At 35.5% G+C, this 19,765-nt stretch overlaps 1 protein-coding gene across 1 annotated transcript in view; it reads right to left on the bottom strand.

The window, feature by feature from the left end:
• The window catches only part of GUCY1A2 (guanylate cyclase 1 soluble subunit alpha 2), a 307,345-nt gene that overhangs the window by 227,051 nt on the left and 60,529 nt on the right, over positions 1-19,765 (bottom strand). The window contains exon 4 of the mRNA XM_037153653.2: positions 1,798-2,516. Coding sequence (XP_037009548.2) covers positions 1,798-2,516 — 719 coding nt within the window. The remainder of the gene's footprint in view (positions 1-1,797; positions 2,517-19,765) is intronic.

Raw genomic sequence — 19,765 nt, 5'->3', positions numbered from 1 at the left:
TGTACAAATTAAGTAGAAATATAGCCAGATGAAATATGGAGGGGGGAGATCTGAAGCAGTAACTTTAAACTGAATTAATATATCTCAAATCTACCAAAAATATAAAACAGTTAACATCGATAATAATAGATTCTACTCCAGGCACATTTTTTAAAATGTTAACTTTAATTCTAAAGGGCAGAGATGCTGTAAATCCTCCTAGCCAAAAATTGTACTTCTGTACGACAGAACTAACATTCCCTATGTTACAAAGATAGAAGAATTCCAGTTTTAACACAACTACAAATATGGACAAAAACACATATTTAATAACTTTCCTTCAGTTTAAAACACTTCAAAATGGGTAGCATTTATTGAGTATATATATATATATATATATATATATATATATATATATATATCACATGTAAAAAATATTATAACATCATGCGTAATAAAATGGAAATAATGAAGTTCATTCAGACTAATATATCCTAATGTGTACCAAAATGTAATCTTCAGGCTTTTCCTTGGATGTTTTCAAATCACTAAACTTATATAATGAAAACACTACTGAATGATTATCCCTAAACCACCTGATTCAGTCATGAATAAATGTCATCCCTTCATCTTTCTCAGATTATTTGTTTACAATTTTTTTGCTGAATTTCAAGATTATTAAAATGAGTCAATGATGAAACTAATGCTGATAAAAAAATCCCCCCAAATATCTTTGCCTCTGCCTTCAGGAGGCTATTTTCCTCATTTCCTTTATAACTGCAGGCACTCGGAATACGTGGAGACTATTCATTCACCGAGCTCCCAGTTGCTTCTGCAACGCTTCCCTCCATCGGCCCAGAGCAACCTATGCATTTCCGAGAACCAACAGCTTTCCCAAAATGCTTGAAAACAAGCCTGAGAGAACTTTATTTATCCTGATACAAAATACTGAAAAGAATCTCTCGTATAACATTATTTTCCCTCTTAATCACTGAAAGTATATTACCAGATTTTAAATAGTCATGGCTGATTTTTTCTGTACATTTTATTATTTATTTTATGGTTGACATTTTCTGAAAAATATTCACCTGAGGAAATACGTTGGTTAAAACTCAACTATGTTAAGATGTATTTCTGTTCTTCCCATTATTTATTCATAATTTATAACCCAGATTTTCCCAGAAGGGTTTCAAACAAATCCACAGTAAAGATTCCTAGTGTGCGCTATATTCTCTTAAGGAGTAAACATGTTCTAAAAGTACATGGACTAAAATTTAATTAGAACTCCTGAGATAGTTACTTCATTTCCAACTTTTAGAAAACATCTTATTCTGTATATCAGGACAAAACTATAATGTAAACCAGATGTTCCTACATTACGAAATTTAAAACAGAACCTACTCAAAGTCTAGCTAGCTCTTGACCTACATTTATGTAAGGACAAGGCAAGCACGTCCCACAGTGTTGTAACCAGTCTTCCCATTTCTCTCAGAGTTTGACTTCCATCACTGAAAATATTCATGGGTTTACAGTATCAGATTTTAATGAGTCCCATCATTTTTGTAATTACTATGGCTAGTATTAATAAATGTCTTCTTTTCATATTCTGAAATAAATTAATGAATATGCAAACACTATGCAAAATGGCTGGGAATAGGGCCAAATCTTATTATATACATCCAGGGACCAGTAATTTTCTAAATGGCAGTTTAAGCTTTTTTGCCTAAATAATTACAAGTATAGCCAGCATGTAATTTACTGAAATAATCATGCAATCTTCTAGTTTCCATCACTGATATAAAGTTCATAGCCACTTACCTTGTCTTTATTTTCCGTGCCAGAAGCTTCAGGCTTGGTTCTAATCACAAATGGGGTAGACAGTCGCAGCAGGACCCTTTCGAAGGTGGCATTCACCTTTGGAGACACAATCTCAAAGCAGTCCTCAAACTTGAGCACTTTGTGAGTGTCGCATCGGAACTGCTTCCTCAGGCCTTCCCCCAGCTGAAGGACTGACATGTGGGGGTCAAACATCAAGTGGAAAGGGAAGGCTCTGCAGAAGGTGTTGATGCTAATTCGGAGATCCTCGGGAACTTGGGAGGTTCCTTGTGGAAGGTTCTTCGTGATGTGAGTATTGTCACATTCTTTGATGAGGAAAGTAAGACAGCTACAGTTGCCTGGGTTTGAGCCATCAGAGCACAATTTCTCGCTTGCAACCTGTTCCACTTCCACGTCCAGCCCATAGATCTTCTTTCCTGCAGCCTTAATCATACCCAGCATCGCAAAGCCCACAGTAGGGTTAGGGTGGAAGTAGTGGAGCATAAGAGTACCTTCAGGAAGCTCTTTGCATAGGAATGATGGTGACTCCAGAGTGGCCTGTTTTCCAAAAGAAGTTCTAATGTGTTCCAACAAAGCATCAAAGCCATTAAAAAAGTCCTGCAACGTGCCACCCACAGCTCGAAGGACTCTCTCATTCTCATCAAAGCATATATTAAAGAATTCCTCACCAAATCTTTCTTGAATTTCCTCAAACTTCAAACCTAGAGGTAAATAGGAAGCAACTATTAGTGAAGAATAATATAAATACTTGAATTTACAGTTTTTAAATATTTATCAAATGAGGTAGCTAGTGGGTGAAACATGAGAGGTCCGCAAATTTCCCAAATAGTTTAATTCATTCATTTTGAATCAGAGAAAGTAAATTTCATCTTCTGAATAGTTCTAGGATGTTAATGAGCATAAACTCATTTGTTTGTTTGTTTGTAAACAGACTTTATTTTTAGAGCAATTTTAGATTCACAGCAGAAAGAATTGAGCAGGAAGAATATAAAAATATTTTCTATATACCCCAGACCCCTTGCACGTACAAGCCCCACACCCCACCATCAACACAAGGCACTACAGCAGTACATTTGTTACAACCAATGAACTGACGCAGACAGAACATTATGACCCAAAGTCTACAGTTTACAGTAGGGTTCACTCTTGGTGCTGTACTCCTTGGGTTTTGAAAAGTGTATAAAGGCGTGTTCCCACCATCCTAGTAGTTTCACTGCCCTAAAAATGCTCTACATTTCATCTGTTTACTTCTCCCTCTCCCAACCTCTGGAGCAACAACTTTTTAAACGCTGCTAATCTAACCTTTCTTTTCATTGCCCTACTCCATTAGCACAAATAATATGTTTTCCTTAATGATTTTGCTCATTGTTAAAAGATTTTTATAGAGACAGCTATAAGGTTTCTATATTATGTCCATCCAATATTACCATCTTACTTATCAAAATCCATTTGTTAAGTGGAAAGTATCAACCAGAAAGGCAAGCTATGGTATACGAGCGATGCCTCAGGTCGTCTAGGGTAAACAGAAGGACTAAAGTCAGGAATCTCAGGGGAAGTTCTGTAGGTCAGCTAGACCCATCAGGGGGAGACAAAACAAGGAACTGAAAATGGCAAAACTGGAATGCTTTGCATTCTTTCACCTAAAAAAAGTAAAAATAGCCAAGAGTGGAGTAGTAATCTGACCAGATAGAGTTAAAGGTTTTTGTTAAACTTCTAAGTTCATACTCACTCCTACATGCTGTGGTGAAAAAGAACTCTGCCTTATAGTAATATAATTATAACAAAATAGAGTGAAAAAACATCAAACATTCTTTGATACCTTACTGGAGAGTCTAAACACACTGGTAGCCAAGTTAAAAGGCCAGATTGACAAAGAAGTTCTTAAAATCAATGTGAAATGAACAAAGCAAAAATCTAAGTGAAAAAGAGTCCTTTTATTAAGAAGCATTTCACATTAATTTTAGTTTCACACATTTGATGCTCAAAGCAAGCTGAGAAAGTCACCTTTTAAGATAAAAATATCAGTCACCACTCACATGGTCACGTTACGAGATCGTCCTTCAACATATGCTGCATCCACTAAGAGCAATACCAGCCAGAACTAGTAATAAAATCATTCGTCTGCCTAGTTCGCTAGTGTGAAAGAAAACAAGATAGACGACACTCACTGCAATTTGGCTCCTGCTCCAACTGATCCGCTGAAACTGCTTTTATGACTAATTAAACCAGTACATACTGTTTTGTCCTTATCTTAGTTAACCTTGTTTGTTGTTTATCCTTTCATTTGATTCGACTGATCATCTCTTCCTTCTAAATCTCTCTTCTCTCTTGGCTTATAAAACCACTCTCTTTTGATTTGATTACTGTCTGTCTGAAAATTCCTTCAGTAAAATTTCTCCCTATGCCAAATCCTTACCTCACCTTCCCTGTAACTGAAAATTTCCAATATATACAAATTAAATTTATGTTCCTTCAAAGACAATGTTCTTTGTCACTATTAAAACTTTTAACTATAACATTCTAATCAAAAACTAAGTTCAGAGTAAAGTTTCTTATAACCTGACTGCATTTGCTGACCTATAAAATCCCATGTGTCACTGAAAACATTCCATGGACTACTTCCACACTTCTGAGAGTTGATCTTAAAAGGACAGGACTTAGGGTCTTTAATTCACAGAACAGAAAAATAGAATTTCTTCAAACTTGCATTTTTCATAGCATTAAAAATGTCCTCACAGTTACTGAGTAAAGAGTACAGGTATAAATAAAATACAGTAAGCTTATATGCTTATGTTCTATTTCCAATGTAAAAATTTCAAAGAATCTTCCAAAAACTAACAAGTAAATTTACCAGAGGCAATAAAAAGCTACTGTGTGAGTGAGCAGCCACACCCTACAAAATAGAAATCCTTGCTGCTTTGAAAACTATTTCTGTACTTTAAGGTATAAGGATTGTAGTTCTCAAATAATGACGCTAACACCCAGTAGGATGCAAAAGTGACTTGTGCCAATAATGAAAAACTAAATTATTTCGAATATTCTCAAATGCTATACATGGTAATTCTACATAAACCATAATATTCAAATTACCTAATAAAAATTTTTTGTTCTCACGATTGTTAAACTGTACAAAATCAGAAAAAAAAAAGAACTCTTAAGAGTTTGAAAAATTAAAACTATGGAAAAATCACTTTAACTTTCACAAATATGCTGTGAATCTAGAGCCAAGACTTCCATTGATACTTTATCTCAGAATGTAGAAAGCACAGAGAAAGTACTTCAGCTCAGTCGGGTGCAGTTCTGACTCCAAAGTTCCACCTACGACTAATGCAACCCCCTACTTGCAGTAAATCACTTGAAACATGTAGACAGTGCTCATCCTCTCTATTTTAAGAGATCATGACAGCTTGACATTCAGGTCTATAAGAATACATTTCCTCAAGAAACAAACTTTCATTAATGAGTATGTTAGAAGTCAGAATTTTAAGTTATTGTTAATTTACCTCTGAAAAAAAATGAATGGCCTAAATGCTGATATCTTTCAACTGTTAATGAAAGTCTGGTCATTCATGACATGAATCTTGACTGCTATCCATCTGACTTCATGCTGTGTACTTGCTCTTGAGGACAAAGACATTATCCCATTTATGTCTGCATACCTAGGAAACTAAGACTTCATTCACAGAAACCAAACATTATTTGTTGAATAACTATAATCAAGTTTTTAAAGCTACAATTGTACCACATCTAAGGATGCCAAGACAGCTAAGCACATTCTTTTCTCACATGGACCTCTGCAGATAATTAAATTACAGTGTAATTGGGCTAAAACAATGTCGGAGTCATACAGGAGGTATGGAAAAAAGAATGTCTGACTCTTTCCTCAGGGAAATATGTTTGAAGGGAAACTTAAAGAAAAAGGAGTTGTTTAAATGGCAAAGAGGGACAGAACAGGCACAGTAGCAGATGCACAGTTATGGAATTTGGATGAACCAGGAAGGTGCAAGAGCCCAGCATGAAATTCGATAAAAGCTGAAATTAAGAGAAAAAGTACACTAAATTAGAAATAAATGATCCCAGCATGGTCAGGTCAAGGCAAGCAGATAACAACTGGGGTGCAGGGGTGGGGAGATGAGTTGTTAATTAATCAGAATGTAGAAGATGGACTTAAGGCTGCCATGACAAAAATCAAAGACTGCAGCCTGAGAAATGTTGCAGTGTCTTTAATAGACTGAACGAGGCAGTCCCAGTAAGAATGGAAAAGCAATTACCAAGCAATGTGCTCAATTTTTCACAAATTACTTTATTTAATAGTATAAATAGTTTAAGAAACTCCTATCAAGTAGATATGTTTAATCATCCTCATTTTACAGAGAAATGTTAAGAAATTTGCCTAAATTCACACTATAGGTGGCAGAGACATGTCTCAAAGTCAAGTCTGTCTAATACAACATCTTGAGTAAAGCATCTGCATGAGGTGAAAAATGCATGTCTTGCTCATTGTTTTATCTTGATGCTTAGCATTCTGCCTGACAGTTAGTAGATATTCAATAAATATTGGCTGGATATTGAATAAATTAATGTACCACGGCAGTCAACAGAAAGGAGTTACAAAGGGCAGTCAACAGTTATCAAATGCCACAGCCAGACCAAGATAAGGACAAAAACTGTAAGTTGGATTTGTCAGAACTCCACAGACCTTTGACAGAGCCATTTTAGTGGAGGAGTGAGGGTAGAAGACAGAATAGAACCATTGAGGGGTGTGATGGCAAAGTAAAGAAACAGAAATACTAACTTTTTTGCTGAATCTGTAACATTATTGGAAAGCTAAAATTATTTAAAACATATCAGACCTCTATACTTGGAAAGGCAGACATTGACTTAGTTGAGAACTAAGTGAATAGAGAGAGTTACAGCACCAAAGATATAGTTCTAAGGAGGGTACAGGATCTTCTAAGGGAAGACCTATTAATAAACACGGGAAATCAGAGTCTTTATGTCCAGAGACCATACTTATCACCCAGGAAGGGCATCAGTCTCCACTAACGTGCTAAAATACCAAAGCAAGAGCTGTACCTTCAAGTTGCTTAAACTTCAACTAAGCAGCTGAATACCTATTAACCACTCATTTCTGTGAACTACAGATACTCCATAATTATTTTTTTCGATTAATTACTTAGGCTTCCTCAACCTAATATCTAAGCAATATAACTATATCTCAAGTCCAAACTGTAAAGAGATTTTAATATTTAAGGAGATGTTTTTTTAGAAAAGCAATTATATTTCCACCTTTATAGAGGTATAATTAAAATATCACACTGTGTAACTTTAAGATGTAAAATGTGTTAATTTGATACTCATATATTGCAAAATGATTATCACCACAGTGTTAGCTAACACCTTCATCACATCACATAATTACCACCTCTATTTTATGGTGAGAACATTTACGATCTACTCTCTTAATAACTTTCAAGTGTATAATACATAATAGGTAACTATAATCACAGAACTTGCTAAGCGTAGTGATAGGGGAAAATGTCTAACATATTTAACATCAATTCTTGAATACTCAAAGGAATAGATATTATTAGAAGCATAACAAGTGCTTCAGCATGAAAATATTTGTAATACTTAAGTTTACAGTTTGACTATTTTAAAAATATGCTAAGGTATGTTTTAAAATATACATAGGCTATAAATTTTAATAGTGAGAAACATAGCACAATGGAGATGAAGCCAAACACTGAGTATTGTGGAATACTTGTCTCCAAAAATACTACATCTAAAAGATAAAGCATCAGTAAAGTACAGTTACTCCCTCCTTTCAAATAGCAAAGCACGCCATGTCCCTTTCGTATAAAACAGCAGCTATTCCCTTGTATTACAGATGTTTGTCTATGATCTTTCTGTTGACCACATAGATTTAGCAGGACAATTCATGAAAAACTACAATCTCTAAAAACAGTGTAATCTACAATGAGGAAAAGGAAGCACTGGAGAAAGAACTATAGGTAAACAAATGGAGATAATTTCTCCTGTAGTGTAGAAAATCCTGACTCTACTGGTGGAAAGGGCACACGTTCCAGCCAGGATTGGGAAGAACACACACACACACACACACACACACACACACACACACACACCAGGTGCATCTGATTAAACTCCTGAAATACAGAGATAAAAATTAGGCTTAAAGAAGAAAATCTTTTAAGTTGAAAAAAAAAACAAGTAACTAAAAAACTTTTTAAAAGGATTGTTTTCCACATCTGCAACACTGGAAGCTAGATGATGGAGGAACTAATAGACATGTAATACTGAGAGAATTTAAATCTAAGAATATGTTCCCCAGTCAAGATATCTACAAAGATGCAAAGAAACCACACCACTCAATGGAACACCTTCGAACTGAGAAGCAATGAACCCTCGCTATACATACAAACACACACATTCTAATGGAGATAGAGAGATATAATCATGAAAGATTATCTGCAAAGTTGTAATATAAATGTAAGTAAGGATTATTGAAATATGGGAAAAGGGAAACTACTGACAACTGTGAGGTAAATTGATTCATAGTCTGGAACTGAACAATCTCAGCAAAACCCAGAAGTTAGGAAGCTGAGGAGAAATGGGAGGAGAGGAAAAGCAGAAAAGTATCGGCATTTTAAAGTTCTCTTCTAAAAGGGAGCTGGGTCAGTACGGAAAAACTACATTCTTAGTAGGGAAATAAGTGATATTTGGCTTTAAAATAATAATAGAAAAACAGGTCTAAGTTGAGTAACAGGAAAATAGCCAGTAATGAAATAGGAAAATAGAACAGAACATTTAACTACAAAGGTAAACTATAAATACATGCATATTCAATTTATAATACATACATAATTTCAAAATGAAATTCATACATATGAAATTTCAACATTACCAAAACAGAAAAAATAAGGTGAAGAAGAACAATGTAAAATAAATAAGTATCACAAATCATGATGAAAGAAATAAATTAGTCAAGTATGGATTTCACTAAATGTAAACTAAGTTCTCCCATCAAATGGCAGAAATTCTTACCCTATCTGTAAGAATTACACTTATAAAAGATAGTTATTTTAAAGGTTGAACATAAGCAGGAGGAAACTAATTTCAACAAACTGCAAAAAGGAAAAGGCAAGAGGAAAAAGCAATATTTATATCAAACAAGGTAGAATTAAGGTTAAAAGTGCTAATCAGTATAAATGGACATTATAAAACAAAATCACAATTTAAAAAAACAAGTCTAGGAGACATTTAAACCTGCATAAGCCAAGCAACACTGCAGCTAAATACATAAAGCAAAAAACGATTAAAAATTGATTGCTAATGAGTATGGGGTATTGCTATGGAGTGATAAAAATGTCGTAAAACTGATTGTAGTAATTAATGGTTGCATGACTTCATAAAATTCTAAAAACCCATTGAAGTTCACACTTTAAATAGATGAACTGTCTGGTATGTGAATTATGTTTCAATTAACTTGTTACATATATTACAAATTAAAAGTGAAAGAATTCTACACAACTATAGTGAGAAACTTTAATACACCTCTGTCAGTATCAGATGGATCTAATAGACAAAAAAGCAAAATCATAGAGACAGTAAATAAAAGTATACACAATAAGCCCTGACCAGTGTAGCTCAGTTGGGCATCATTTTGCAAAGCAAAATGTCTCCTGTTCCATTCCCAGTCAAAGCACATGCCTGGGTTGTGAGTTTTAGTCCCTTGCTGTGGTGCTTACAAGAGGCAACTGACTGATATTTCTCTCTTTCACATCAATGTTTCTCTCCCTCTCTCTTTCTCCCTCCCTTTCCCTCTCTCTAAAAACAAATAAATAAAATCTTCAGAAAGTATATACAACAATAAATAAAGAAAAAACTTAAGAAAAATGAAATTTTAGCAGAAAACTAATGTGCCCTTATCAGAACCAAAAAGATGAAAGATTAAAAACCAAAGTCATAGATGAATTGAATAAGTATTAACAATTAAAAAAATAATTATATAGTAAAACCAAAGGAAAAATAAAAGTTAAATAAAGTTTAATAACAAAATTCATTATTCCAAACACATATATGTATATACCTATATATGTGTATTTGTACAAATATGAAGAAATTACAAAAATTGCTCACTTAATCACAAAATTTCCATATTTCTAAACAGATTTTGCAGATCACATTTTAATAGTAATACAAATACTAATAAGAATAAACACATAAAGAACAAAACAGTGACCAAAAATCTTATCTATTTGGAAGTTAAATAATACAGTCTTTTGGATTAAAGACAAAATCAAAGTTGAAATTATAACTTCTAGAAATCAATGAAAAGAAGACTACTTCTTTCAAAATCCTATGAGGCATAATAAAAACTCAAATAAAACTACATATCCTATTTTCAGCAATAAAAAATAAGTAAGTAAAAAGCTTCCAATTAAGAAAATTATGTTGAGTTTTTATGTTAATTATGTTAAAAATGAATTCATAAAAGCTGAAATTAAGAGGAAAAGTATACTAAATTAGAAATTAAAAAAAACACAGGTACATATTAAGAAACAGAGGAATAAAAAAAAACACCCAAGCAATGTTTTGCCAACAAATGTGTAAATGGATAATTTTCTGGCAAATAAAACTGAAAAAAATTCACCCAATACTATATGGGCACCTTGAGTTCAGGCTAGCTTTTGAAAAAATTAGATAATTCCAAAGTCACTTAAATATTTCCAAGCCATAGAAAAAAATAAAACCACTTTATCATTTTTATTAAGCTCATATGTTTTAATGCCGTAATTTATTATAGTATAATAAGACCAATTTTTTATGAATATTTGCTAAAGTATTTTTAAAATATCATGAATAAATGGTGTTTATTTTAGAAATTCAAAGTATTCTATACTAAAATAACAGTATAAATTATGAAATTTATTAAATTAAATAAGAAAACAACTAGATTGTTTCATTGAAGTTACAATAGTCTGAAATGCACCTGCTTTATTAAAAATTTTGAGTAAAATAGTAATATAAAGAAGCTGCTCAAATGTAATAAATACAGATTTCCAAAAATCAAAAGCAAGGCTTATTCTAAATAGTAAAATACTAAAAAAATTTCAACAAAAATTATAAATTAGACAAACAAGCTTCCTATTGACACTATTATTCAATGTTATCTTAAAGGTTACATAGAAAGTGCTGTAATATATAATAATAAAATACTATACACTTAGAAAACCTAAAAGTCTTTTCATTTCAAAGCTCTTTCTTGCTTTTTTTTTATTGTATAACAGTTTTATTTTTATATTTTATTGATTATGCTATTATGGTTGTCCCATTTTCACCCTCCACCCAGCACACCCTCTCCCGCCCACATTCCCCTCTTTAGTTTGTGTCCATGTGTCATACTTTTAAGTTCTTTGGCTTCTACATTTCCCATATAATTCTTAACCTCCCCCTGTCTATTTTCCACTTACCATCAATGCTACTTATTCTCTGTACCTTTTCCCCCATCTCTCTTCCTCCCACTCCCCTGTTGATAACCCTTCATGTGATCTCCATTTCTGTGGTTCTGTTCCTGTTCTAGTTGTTTGCTTAGTTTGCTTTAGTTTTTCTTTTAGGTGTGGTTGTTAATAATTGTGAGATTGCTATCACTTTACTGTACAAGTTGTTTTATCTTCTCCTTTAGATAAGTCCCTTTAACATCTCATATAATAAGAGCTTGGTGATGATGAACTCCTTTAGCTTGGCCTTACCTGGGAAGCACTTTATCTGCCCTTCCATTTTAAATGAAAGCTTTGCTGGATAGAATAATCTTGGATATAGGTCTTTGGATTTCATGACTTGAAATACTTCTTTCCAGCCCCTTCTTGCCTGTAAGGCAAGGTCTCTTGAGAAATCAGCTGATAGACTGATGGGAACTCCTTTGTAGGTGACTGCCTCCTTGTCTCTTGTTGCTTCTAGAATTCTCTCCTTAATTTGAATCCTGGGTAATATAATTATGTTGTGCCTTGGTGTGTTCCTCCTTGGATACAATATCTTTGGGACTCTCTGAGCTTCCTGGACTTTCTGGAAGTCTATTTCCTTTGCCAGATTGGGGAAGTTCTCCTTTATTATTTGTTCAAATAACTTTTCCACTTATTGCTCTTTTTCTTCTCCTTCTGGTACCCCTGTAATTCAGATGTTGGAAAATTTAAAGATGTCCTGGAGATCCCTAAGCTTCACCTAATTTTTTTTGAGTTCTTGTTTCTTCCATCTTTTCTGATTGGATGTTTCTTTCTTCCTTCCGATTTGAGTCCCAGTTTCCTTCCCACCACTATTGGTTCCCTGTACATTTTCCTTTATTTCACTTAGCATAGCCTTCATTTTTTTCTTCTAATTTGTGATCAAATTCAGCCAATTCTGTGAGCATCCTGATTACCAGTGCTTTGAACTATATATCTGATAGGTTGGCTATGTCTTGGTTGCTTAGTTGTGTTTTTTCTGGAGCTTTGATCTATTCTTTTGTTCAGGCCATTTTTTTTCTCTTGACCTGCCTGTTAGGTAGTGACAGGCAGAGCCTTAGGTATTCACCCAGGTGGGGCAACCTGGTCACTGGGTTGTGACACTATATGTGGGGATGGGGATCAGAGAGAAAACAAGGGTGCTCGCTCTACTCTCTGCTGGATTTCAGTCACTTCCCCCATTTCCCACAAGCAAATTGGGCCCTTCTGGGGCTGATTCCTGAGTGGGTGGCTTGTATACATTCCAGGACCTTCTGGGTCTCTCCAACAAACTCTCCTGTGAGTCTGGTAGTCTCTCCTGGTACCTCAACCCCCACAGGTGTTTTCAATCAGTGTTTTGAGGCTTTATTCCCCACGCTGGGACCCTTGGTTATGAGGTTTGTCTTGCTCCCCAGTTTCACCTGGTTTATCTGCATGCAAATGTGGGGCTGCCAGGTCCACCAGCTGCCTTGTGCATGAGGGGTAAGCCACCGCCTTGCACACCTAGAGTCCACCAGCCACCACTTTGCCATGAGCCCTCTCCATCTCGGCTGCCTGACTCTGCCCCTCCCACTGGTCTGGATGAATGTGTCTGCTTTAACTCCTTGGTTGTTCGACTTCCATACAGTTCAATTTTCTGTGGGTACTGGTTGTTTTTTGTTTTTAAATTGTTGTTGTTCTTATTTTGGTTGTGCCAGGAGGCACAATGTGTCTACCTATGCCTCCATCTTGGCTGGAAGTCTCTTGCTTTGTTTTTTTGTGTGTGTGAACAAAATATTTATGGTACATATTTGCTACTTTGCTCTTTTGTGAGCAAAACATTTATAACATACACTTTATAGGAAAAAGCTACTAGAATTAATAAGAAAATAAAGTAAATAGTTTAATATGAAAATAAATATAGGAAAAATCAATAGCTTTCCTCTTTATTAGCAGTAAGGATCAAGAAACAGAAATGGGGAAATACTCTATTCACTGTAGCAATACATTTCTTATTAAAACAAGTGAGGAGACCTACTCTGCATCAGTCTCAGTGCTAAGCATTGGGGATACTATAGTGATCACAGTGGACATGGGTCTCACCCTTATTGAGCTGTGTGAAAGATAGAATAATACACATGATACCACAACTGTTCAAGAAAACACATGAGGACTTAAGACTTCTGACAAAGACAGAAACATAGGTAGATACACTTTGTCTCCCCACACAACCAAAAGAAGGACACCAACAAATTTAAAAACAGAAATAAGTGAAACTGTCAGAAAATTGAACTGTGTACAAGTCCAACAACCAAGAAGTTCTAGAAGAAACATTCATCCAGACCAGTAGGAGGGGTGGAGACAGGCAGCTGGAGTGAACAGGACTCAGGGCAAGATGGCAGTTGGTGGACAAAACAGTCTGACATTTGTGTGCAGCTAAACCTGGAGGAACAACTGGGGAGTGAGAAACACTACGCAACCCAGGGTTCCAGTGTGGGGAAATAAAGCCTCAAAACCTCTGATTGAAAGATCCTGTGGGACTTGAGGCAGCAGAAGAAACTCCTAGCCTCACAGGGGAGTTTGTTGAAGAGACCCACAGGGTCCTAGAACATACACAAGCCCACTCACCTGAAAATCAGCACCAGAAGGGCCCAATTTGCTTGTGGGTAATGGAGGAAGTGACTGAAAGCCTGATGAGAGCTAAGCAAATGGCATTGTTCCCTCTTGGACCCCTCCCCCACATATAGTGTCATAACACAGCCAACATGGGTTGCCCCACCCTGACAAAAACCTAAGGCTCCACCCTTTACTATGTAACAGTTGCACCAAGACAAGAAAATATGGCCCAAATGAAAGAACAGATCAAAGCTCCCGAAAAAATAAAACTAAATGACGAACAAATAGCCAACCTATCAGATGCACAGTTCAAAACACTGGTTAACAGGATGCTCACAAAAATGGTTGAGTATGGTCACAAAATAGAGGAAGAAGTGAAGGCTATAAAAAGTGAAATAAAGGAAGATGCACAAGGAACCAACAGGAAACTGGGACTCAAATCAATGATTTGAAACAGAAGGAACAAATAAACATTCAACCAGAACAGAATGAAGAAACAAGAATTCACAAAAATAGGGAGAGGCTTAGGAACCTCCAGGACAACTTTAAATGTTTCAACATCTGAATCATAGGGGTTCCAGAAGGGGAAGAGGAAGACCAAGAAATTGAAAACTTATTTGAAAAAATAATGAAAGAGAACTTGACTGATATGGCAAAGGAACTAGAATTCTAGGAAGTCAAGGAAGGTCAGAGAGTCCCAAAGATATTGGACCCAAGGCAGAACACACCAAGGCACATCATAATTACATTACCCAAGATTCAAATTAAGGAGAAACTCTTAAAAGGAAGGGAAAAGAAGACAGTTACCTACAAAAGAGTTCCCATAAGACTATCAACTGGCTTCTCAAGAAAAACCTTGCAGGCAAGAAGGAGCTGGAAAGAAGTATATGAAGTCATGAAAGGCAAGGACCTACATCCAAAATTACTCTATCTAGTAAAGCTTTCATTAGAATGTAAGGGCCGATAAAGCACTTCCCAGATAAGGTCAAGTTAAAGGAGTTCATCATCACCAAGCCCTTATTATATCAAATGTTAAAGGGAGTTAGCTAAGAAAAAGAAGAAGATCAAAACTATGAATAGCAAAATAACAATAAACTCACAACTATCAACAATCAAACCTAAAAAATGAACTAAGCAAAAAATTGGAACAGAAACAAATTCACTGAAATAGAGATCACATGGAAGGTTATCAGCAGGGAGGGGAGAGAATGGGGGACAAGGTACAGGGAATAAGAAGTATAAATGGTAGGTACAAAATAGTCAAGGGGAGGTTAAGAATAGTATGGGAAATGGAGGAGCCAAAGAACTTGTATGTATGACCCATGGACATGAACTAAGGTGGGGGAATGCTGGTGGAAGGATGGATACAGGGAACAGGGGAATAAAGGGTAGAAAAAATGAAACAATTGTAATAGCATAATCAACAAAATATATTTTTAAAAATTTAAAAAAGGAAACATGATGATAGGTGTTATGATAAGGTGGAAAATGATGTGAGAACATCTAACAGGGGCCTAATGTAATCTACTGTGTCAAAGAAAAATTTTTTTCAAAAGTGATATCTAAAGGATAAGTGAAAGTTAACTAGGTAGCCAAGAAGGAGCAGAGAAAGCAGCCAAAAATATCATTCCAGACCAAAGGAACATTATTCAAAGGTCTTGAAAGATAAACTAACATAGAGCATTTGAGAAACTAAATGAGCACAATTATTGTTGCTTTAATCCCTGGCACAGTGCCTTGTCTGTAATGAGTTTTTGGAATGGACAGATAAAATAATAAGTAGATTAATGAGTAAACAAACAAATAATACAGTCACATAGTGTGTATATGTGTACTTTTTCCACTGCTGCTTTTTATACCCTTGAATATTTGTTGGCAGACCTTTATATACATTCATGAGAAAGTTATGCTAAATGACTACTTTAATAGGTGTGGATGCTAATTATTCGATGAATTTCTGTTCCTTTGCAATAAACAGCCAAAGGTGAGAACTAAGAAATGGACAGAGTTGGGAACCCAAAAGATTCCACAACAAAACTGCTAGAACTGGTAAATTAATTCAGTAAAGCAGCAGGATACAAAATAAATATCTTGAAATCAGTTGCAATTTTATACAACAACAAACTATCACAAAGGAAAATGAAGACAACAAACCCATTTACAATAGTATTAAAAAATAAATAAAATGCCTAGAAATGAATTTAACCAAGGTTGTAAAAGACCTGTACTCAGAAAATTATGAGACATTGAAGAAAGGAATTGAAGAAGATACAAACAAATGGAGGCATATACCTTGTTAATGGGTAGGAAGACTTAACATCATTAAAATGTCCACACTACCCAAGGCCATCTATAGATACAAAGCAAGTCCTACCAAGATATTAATAGCACATTTCATAGAACTAGAACAAATATTGCAAAAATTTATATGGAACCACAAAACACCCTGAATAGCAATAGCAATCTTGAGAAAGAAGAACAAAGTAGGAGGAATCATACTACCTGATATCAAACTATTCTACAATGCCATAGTAATCAAAACAAAATTATACAGGCATAAAAAAACAGACATAAAGCAACGGAATAGAACAGAAAGCCCAGAAATATACCCAGGCTTTTATGGTCAATCAACATTTGACAAAGGAGACAAAAACATACAATGGGGTAAATATAGCCTATTCAGTAAACGGTGTTGGGAAAATTAGACAGATATGTGCAAAAAAAATGAATCTAGACCACCTTCTTACACCAAATGCAAGAATAAGCTCAAAATGGATTAAAGACTTAAATGTTAGGTTTGAAACTATAAAAATTCTAAAAGAAAACATTTGCAGTAAAATCTTGAACATAAATCAATATTCTTTTATATATTGCCTCAGGCAAGGGAAGCAAAAGGAAAAAATAAACAAATGAGACTGCATCAAACTAAAAAGGTTTTGCACAGCAAAGGAAAGCATCAAGAAAATGAGAAGAATACCCATAGAATGGGAGAACATAGTCACCAATAATACATTTGGTAAGGAGTTAATATTCAAAATTTATGAACAACTTATTCAACTCAACACCAAAAAAAACAAACAATCCAACTGAAATATGGGCAAAGGACATGAACAGACACTTCTCCAAAGATGACATACACATGGCCAATAGACATATGAAAAGATACTCAACATCACTAATCATCAGAGAAGTATAAATTAAAAGCACAATGAGATATCTCCTCATGCCCGTCACAATGGCTATCATCAATAAATCAACAATCAGCAAGCATCGGTGAGGATGTAGAGGAAAGGGAACCCTTGTACATTATGGGTGGGAATACAGACTGGTGCAGTCACTGTGGAAAACAGTATGGAGTTAGCTCAAAAATTAAAAATGGATCTGCCTTTTGACCCAGTGGTCCCACTTCTGGGAATAGAGCCAAAAAACCTGAAATACTAATTCAAAAGAATATATGAACCCCTATTTTCATTGAGGTGTTATTTACAACAGCCAAGATTTAGACGCAGTCCAGGTACTCATCAGTAAATGATTGGATAAAAAAAACTGTGGTATATTTACACAATGGAATACTATTTGGCCATAAAAAAGAAAATCTTACACTTTGTGATAACATAGATGGACCTGGAAAGCACTATGCTAAGTGAAATAAGCCAGTCAAAGACAAGAATCAAATAATTTCATCCATATGTAAAATCTAATGAACAAAATAAACTAACAAATAAAATAGAGACAGACTCACAGATAAAGAACAGACTGACAGGTATCAGAGAGGAGGGGTGTGAGAGGCTACGTGAAAAAGGCAAAGGAAATAAGCAAAAGAAAAAAAAAGAATAAAACATAAAAACTCATAGATGCAGACAACGGTATGGTGATTACCAGAGGGAAAGAGGGGAGGGGGTAGGTATAAAAGGGTAAAGCAGGAATAAATGACAATGGAAAGAGATTTGGAGAGACTTGACTTAGGGTGGTAGGCACACAATACAATATACCGATGATGTGTCATAGAATAGTATGCCTGAAATCTATATAATTTTATTAACCAATGTCATCCCAATAAATTCAATTTAAAAAAAGAACAGCAACAAAAAGGGGGGAAGGACAGACTCAGGACAGCACACATATAATCAGGCAGCTTTATCAGAGCTCCACGCTATGTTTGCTGTCAGAAGCTGGCCACCTGTCAGGCAACGAAGAGCTCCTCACATTGCCCAACCTTCCTTCCCAGCACCCTGGCAAGTTGCTGTGGAAGACACTAAGCCAACAGCCCAGCAGCAGTGTGGTGCAGATTCAAAGAAAGCACAGACATGAGCTAATTACAAAGAGGAGCTGCAGGAGTACTTGCTTCAGCCCTGTGCCCACACCTGGCCCCTGCTTCTGAAATGCAATCTGCCACATGGTGAAAATATGGCAGTAGCTAACAGGCTTTGAAGCTCATCATTTCTTTTGCGTGCACTTTTTATCCCGTTTTTACCTGCTAGCCAAGAGGGGAGGGGAGGGACTTACTATGCAAATAAATAAATTTAGGCTTCCACTGTTGATGGCCAGTCCTATTCAAACTGGAGTCCATAATAGTGGCAGCGGGACAGCACGATTTCCACAAGGATAAATCCTCAGGGGGGTTACTCAGAGCTGTTAATCACTGCTAATGCCTCTTTAATTATTACACTTTTTGCAGTCTCTAAATTGTGATTCCCACTCCTCAACTGCTCCAACCCAGTCTTGGGAGCTATGCCTCTATCCAGCTTGTACAGAGAGGATTAACTTGTGGGATAAAAATTGTATTGTGGTAAACTAATAAATACCTGGAAAAAGGCCTAGGATCCAGGGGTGGGCAACAGTAGGTTTATTGTTGTGAGTACCACTGAGCCATTGTGACGGTCTTTTGAGTTAATAAAGCTATTTTAATAATCATAACCTGCATATCTTTTTTCATCCAAACAACTGTAAACCCCCTTTTGCACATCCCGGTATGTGTTTCATTGGCCAAAGAGACTTCTGACAGAAATCAGTGAAATACTGTGTATCCATAATGTAACTGTTACAGTAGCATCTGACAGCATTCACAACATTCACAAACAAACCTATACTTTCATACTTCTGGAGGGTGATAACACATGAGTACATGTTCACATCATTTCACACGTCAATTCATGAAGTCAACAAGTGCACTGGAACTTCACCAGTAACTCGGCCCAACTTCCCCAAGAACAGTGGCCCTCATAGGTACTCCTCCATCCCCTGCTTAACACCACATGTAACGAGAAGCTCCTGAAGCTCGCTCTTCTGATACGGCCTAACTCCAGGGATCGCAAAGTTCCTTTCTCCTTCCATCAAGGCAAAAATCTATTACTTTACTGACCTATAACTTTAGTCAACAAATTCTATAATATTATATCCTCGGTAGTGACTTGAATAAATCTACCAGCTCTCGTCACAAAAATCCTTTTAAGTACCTGAAAATAGCTCTCATGTTCTCCTTTGTCTTCTCATCTTATGTTTTCAAAGAACTAATTCAAAATGCAAAGGAAGCTCTAGAGAGCAATTTTGTATAGATATAAAAAACATGGGCATATTAGAAAATATGGGCATATTAGAAAATAGACACACAGTATGTGTCATTTAGAAGAATAAGATGATTTGGAAGGAAACAAGAAAACAATAGAGACATAAGAGATATATATCAGATAAGAGGAGCTAATATGAGATGTTTTTATGCCAGGGTTACAGTCTTTTGTGTATATGTGCTCTAAATTGGGAAAAATCAATATTTGTATTTATTCCTCCTCATTAGAGTGTACTCTTCCAGCTGTTTTCCAGTGTCCTATTTATTTGTCATGCTCATTCACATTTGT

The sequence above is a fragment of the Artibeus jamaicensis genome, unplaced genomic scaffold, assembly GCF_021234435.1.
Source record: "Artibeus jamaicensis isolate MK-2021 breed Jamaican fruit bat unplaced genomic scaffold, CSHL_Jam_final contig_585, whole genome shotgun sequence".
Classification (NCBI taxonomy): domain Eukaryota; kingdom Metazoa; phylum Chordata; class Mammalia; order Chiroptera; family Phyllostomidae; genus Artibeus; species Artibeus jamaicensis.
Note: the sequence above shows the minus strand (reverse complement) of the source record. Positions and strands in the feature narration are given on the sequence as shown.